The 5,951-nt window shown below is 35.7% G+C and overlaps 1 protein-coding gene across 1 annotated transcript in view; it reads left to right on the top strand.

The window, feature by feature from the left end:
• LOC117100893 (poly [ADP-ribose] polymerase 1-like) overlaps nt 1-5,951 on the top strand; it is a 144,769-nt gene that overhangs the window by 3,955 nt on the left and 134,863 nt on the right. Inside the window, exon 2 of the mRNA XM_033240724.1 lies at nt 1,982-2,069. Coding sequence (XP_033096615.1) covers nt 1,982-2,069 — 88 coding nt within the window. The remainder of the gene's footprint in view (nt 1-1,981; nt 2,070-5,951) is intronic.

Raw genomic sequence — 5,951 nt, 5'->3', positions numbered from 1 at the left:
GGGGGGGGGGTGCCAGGACTACATTTGATTTGACAAGTGCATTAGGTCACTTCATCACTAGTTGTAGCGCCCTTTACCACTACACAACAGGGGCAGGTGCAGATTTGTTTCCAGGGTAGTGCGAGGGAGAGTTCCTGTTATTTATATCTCTTATTTGATTCATATCACTCTTGTGGGTACTGATTTATTTGATCGCAGAGCTGGGGTAAAGTGAGGTGTCTTTCCACACACAGGTATCATCACATTATTAACCAATTGATTGCGATACACCCACCTCATAATATTTTTTATGACAAATAAGGTACCAATTAGTGCTAGTAGTATGGCACGTACGTTGAATAAATATATTACCATTTCTTGTCCAAGTTGAATTCACCTTTCTATGCTTTTTTTAGTCCCTCGCACGTTTGTAACTGAGGGTTGGCTTTTGTCAAATGATCATTAATATTTCATCACTTTAGTTTCGCTTTGGCCTTCATAACTTCGTATACGGGATCCAAATCTGACGACGAGTAGTGACTTATCCTTTCTTGATAATGCATGGACATGATCATCTAAATTATGTGAATGATTGTCCAACAACATGAGGGCTTGTTTCTGCTGAGCAAAAAAACGCGTTTTAAACAGTTATTAAAAAGCATGTTTTTTTCCCAGCAGAAATGGGCCAAACAACAAAAACATGGTTTAGGAATGTGTCTAAAAACACGTGTTTTAACACGCATTCGTTATATGGTTGGCGTTTAGAAAACATGAGTTTTGTGGTACACTTTCAGCTGCAATGCAATACTGTGTTAGTCATGACCCTTTGGTGACCCAAATTGACCACTTTGTTGGTTTGATCGTTCGTTCGCGGGAATTTATGGCAAAGAAAAAACCAACAGGATAACATGCTTTAGGCTTAGCATAATTTTTTTCATACGTTCACAGTGCGTTGTTTACTTCTTTCGCAGCATGCGGACAGGAAGTGAGGTTAACTTTAACTTCCGTAGGTGATCGTCATTATAAGCTCTGCCCACCTACCAAGGCTCGCATTACCATGTTTTTATCAGTTGCACTTTTCACTAGAAATGCGTTTGGAAGGAATTTAACCGTTTAAAAAAAACACATGTTGTTGGCATTATTCAGTAAAAACATGCCCTGAGTCTGATAACTTTAGTAATCAAGCACAGCTACTTATTTTTTAACAGTTTAAGCATTTAAAAACAGGGCCCCTGAATAGAAGTTTAGCATAGTGTTAAGATAGAAGCTATTTTTCTAACCATACAGTACTTTCCAGCCAAAAATATTTCCACCTATAGTGTCTCAATGGAGGGGACCCTACCGTAGACCTAGGCTGTGTTTATACTACACTGTTGGATTGAACACGGTGTTGTGTCATTGATAACTAATTAGTGCTGGAGGCCGATCCACCATTGACACTCATTTATACTTGTAATTTTGAAACCGTGTTAAGCAAAAAGCATTGCATTGTGGGATGTGTTTTCAAATCAACAATTTGTTTTTATCCCCAAATGCTGAAGAGTGCACACCTTAACTGTACTTTCCGTCCAGCCCATTGTTTTGTAAACACTACAGTAGGCCTATCCCTCAGCAGTATCCCACTAGAACAGTGAAAGTTAATAAAATCTACATTAATTTGCCTTTTGTTCACAATAGAGCTGCAAAAACGAAAATTATAACCTGACAAAATTTCAAGATTACTCTCTTAGGTTTAACTTGAACATCTTAATCAATTGTAAACAATTGTAAACACCGAAAGGGATCTATACTTAGAATTTAGATTCTTGTATTGGAAAAATCCTCCCTCTAGCCAAGTAGGTACTGTACAGTACCAGGCAATGTAATGCGGTATCAGATGTCCAGAGGCTAGATGGAATGTGATACTGTAATACATAATAAATTATGATTTTATGACCTAGTGGTTTGATTATTCTTCTGCCATTACCAGTAACAAAGTTCTTTTTTTTTGTTTTATTTACAGTCACCTGTTTTTGATGGCAAGATACCGAATTGGTTTCATTTCGCTTGTTTCTGGAAGAAGGCAACTGTTCAAGCATATACAGATATTGGTACAGTTTTTAAATGTTTTCTCTCCCTTGCAATTTGCAGATCTAGTATACATCAGTCTATCTGTCTACTGTATGTATTTTAACTCATCCATTATTTCCTGTGTTTGAGAAATTTTCCTTCATCAATTCCATTGTCATTTCTTCGCTCTACTTCATAGTTAATGTACTGCAAACCTACCAAATTTCACACATTTTGCATGAGACTAGCACATTTAGGGTCTGCCTCACATTTTCGCGCTTAAGTACCAAATAACACAAAAGGTCACAAAAAAACATGTTGGCAACTTTGGAATGGCGGCAGATTCCGATTGAAGTCTGCCACCTTGAATTTAACAATGTCCATATCTTGACAACTGCATATCACAGAAACTTGATTTTGGTCTCAAATTGTTTGTAATTATTTGTATAAGTTTATATTCGCTCTAATGAAAAACTTCGCTGGAAATGTCATGTCTGACCTTTGACCTTATGATAAAGACATTTCTATATCTCCATAACTACTCAACATAGAGACTTAATTTTGGTCTCAAATTGTTCAGAATATATAACTTTATATTCGCTCTAATTAAAACTTTCCTTGGAAAATGATATTTCTGACCTTTGACCTAATGTTAAAATAATTTCTATATCTCTATAACAAAATTAACATAGAGACTTGGTTTTGATCTCAAATTGTTCAGAATATGTAAATTTATATTCACTCTAATAAAGAGTTTCTTCCTAAAATTACAGGAAATGACATTTCTGACCTTTGACCTTATGTTAATGAAATGTCTATATCTCCATAACCACTAAACATAGACTTTTGTCTGAAATTGTTTGGAATATAATACAAGTCTATATTCGCTGTAACAAAACTTGCTTTGAAAAAAAGTCGTTATCATCTTTGTTCTCAAATGCCTCCTTCTCACAACAGCTGCAAAGATATGTACACACGAGTCCATTCTTTTTGCACTTGCACTGATTGGTTTTTGCAATCTTACTTTATACAGCAACACTTCACAAGATATAACATTAGAATAAACTTTTGGTTGCCAACATCACATACAGAACTAGAAGTAAGACTAACTTTATTAGAAATATAATGTTCTCAAAATCGTAATTCTGTATCATTTCGTGTCAGATAATTTAATATAAAACAATATGCCTGGTACAAATTGAGACCTAGACCATGTTTATATTACAAATAGAGGTGTAGACATTACACTAGGTATATGGGGTTCATGATTATAATTTTGATTATTTGAAAATGCTTCATATGACACCAAAACCAAGACTAAGTTTATGAATTATGGAAACATTGAAATTCTGGTATCTTTAGATCAGAGATCCAGAAATGGCATTTCATTTGCAGTTTAATATTGACTGTATTTATTTGGACAAACATCAGTTGACAAAAAAAAAAATATCTCAATATTTAGTAGCAAAGGAGACAGAAATTACATTAACATAATTATACAAACTTATATATTCTGATCAATTTGAGACCAAAACCACCCTAAAGTATATGTTGAGTAGTTATGGTGATTTTGAAATTATTTTATTAAAATTAGGTCAAAGGTCAAAAATATCATTTCCGGTCATTTCCTGAGGCAAGTCTTCATTAGGCCACGTAGCATCCCCGACTATCAGAAAATCCCCCGACCATCAGAAAATCCCCTGACCATCAGAAAATCCCCCGACCTGATTTTTTTTTTGGTTTTTTAAGGTCTAGACTTGTTTACCATCCATCCGAACGCTAGCCGGCTGGGCTTCTCCCCAGCAGTTCCATTCTATCATTGTCCCGTCTAGGCCTAGGCTACAGTAGCCTAGTCTTTGCTTCTATCTAGAAAAGGCCTAGTTTAGTAGTAGTATAAAAAAAGTGTATTTGTATACACGGTAGCCGATGCAAAGCATTAAGATTTACTTAGGATTAGGTTTATATTAGTAAGACCTAACTATTACCTCTGGAAAAGAAAACACTCTGTGGCTGCATAAACTCCGATCCGATGCTTACATCTCATGCTTTGTGCATTAGTTAGAGATAAAGCCAAGTTGGCCAATCAGCGTGTTGGCATTTCTATCACTTTGGAAGTAGACATCCACAGCGCAAAAAAGAAACAAGGAGGAACGCTCTGTGGTGAACGGAGACAAGACAAAACAACAAACATGGTTGCGCCCATCAGTTTGCAATATTTCACGAAATAAAAATTTAAAGATAGACTAAATAAAACAAATATTTCATGCTATTTCATAGGTAGGATAGCATAGAAAAAATTATTACTGGAAATATAAATTATATATATATTCATGCGTATATTAGCCAGCAGGCTGTCCGGTCATCTTTTGGACTGCCTACAATTATTTAGGATGGCAACTTTTACCGTGACAGCTTGGACGGCTTGTCCTCAACTCGGCCTAGCCTAATTGGGTCTGGTCTACCTTTACCAAATTCTTTATATTCCAGGGGTCCCAAGTTGAAGAACTCCATTCGTAGGAGATTTTGTCGGGAACCTTTGGCCGCCTGCAAATACAATGCGTGTCGCATTGCAACCAATACTCAACTACTCATAATATCAAATACTTGACATTCAATGATCAATCACACAGTTAACTTGCTCTTCCTTTCATTTTTATTTACACAATGTAAATTAATACCATGAAATTACATAAATTCTGAAATTTACTAATCTGTACAGTAGGCCTAGTCTAATATTGTACAATATTCATTTATTTACAGTTAGGCCTACTACATCAATATCATTAATTACATCAATTTACAGTTCTTTTTTGGCATCTGTTAATTTAATATTGTATTCAACAGTAGTAGTAGTCTCTTTGCTGCTAAGAGAAGAGCAGAATTTGGATGCAGTTCAATCATGGCAAACAAGTCTGTAAACATAAAAAAATAGCGAAAATATTATCTCAAAATGTATGTAACCTAATTTTTTTTATTCTTGTTAAAATATCGATAGTCTTGTCTAGGTGTACATAGCTTGACTTCAAAAACCTTAACTGAGGTCTAGACCTAAGGTATTTTAAGGACGGTTTGGGCTAGGCCTAGTCTATGCCCTAGCTAGTACAGGAAAAAATGGCTTGACGAGGCGGCTAGGCTTAGGCCAGGTAAGGTAACGAGAGTGCAGGCCTCTAAACTATCCATTTCCAAGTCACAAAACTGAATATAGAACGTAAGATTTTTGTTATCACAATCACATAAAACTCGGCCATTCCACGGTTCTTCACAGATATTACAGCATAAACAACAACATGGACCTCCATGCTTTCAAACAGTATACTTTTTCCAGAGTTGAGTTCTTTGACCTCGATGGTACGCCACCAGTGGCGAACGTACTTCTTGAATTGTGAATTAAAAGCACATGAATTTTGCGTTTATTAGCTGGAGCCATATTTTTAATTATTATTTTCGACAATTAATTAATAATTGTGTGATTATTTTCATGAAACAGCTCGATAAAATTAACTTTATGCAAAAAGTTAACTGTAGGCCTGTTCTACGGGTCAAAGAGCGTGTTGTTTACGGGGTTGTTTAGATATCAAATCACACTGCAGGCATGGTCTCAGGCCGGGCATCGGAAGGAAGGGCGCATCGACTTTTTTAATAAACAAAGTGTATTGCTATTCCGTGTTTTCAGCAGCTACCCGTAATTAATTGCAAATGCATTATAAACAGTGATGGTACTATAATAAACTTATTTGTGATTGTTTACGCTTGTTTTTTAACAAGTTATATTTTTATCTAGGCCTATGCTAAGCTGATATTCAAAAATAAATAGCCTACTCAAATTTTCAAAAATTTACGGGAGAATTTTTTCCGTGCGGTAGAAAAACGTAAGCTTTTTTCTCACATGCTGGTACAGTGACGTGATGTTTCCAAACAGCTGG

This window comes from Anneissia japonica, unplaced genomic scaffold (assembly GCF_011630105.1).
Source record: "Anneissia japonica isolate Jap-2015-1 unplaced genomic scaffold, ASM1163010v1 scaffold287858_len863314_cov180, whole genome shotgun sequence".
Classification (NCBI taxonomy): Eukaryota; Metazoa; Echinodermata; class Crinoidea; order Comatulida; family Comatulidae; genus Anneissia; species Anneissia japonica.
The sequence above is the reverse complement of the archived record's forward strand: the minus strand, read 5'-3'. Positions and strand labels throughout refer to the sequence as shown.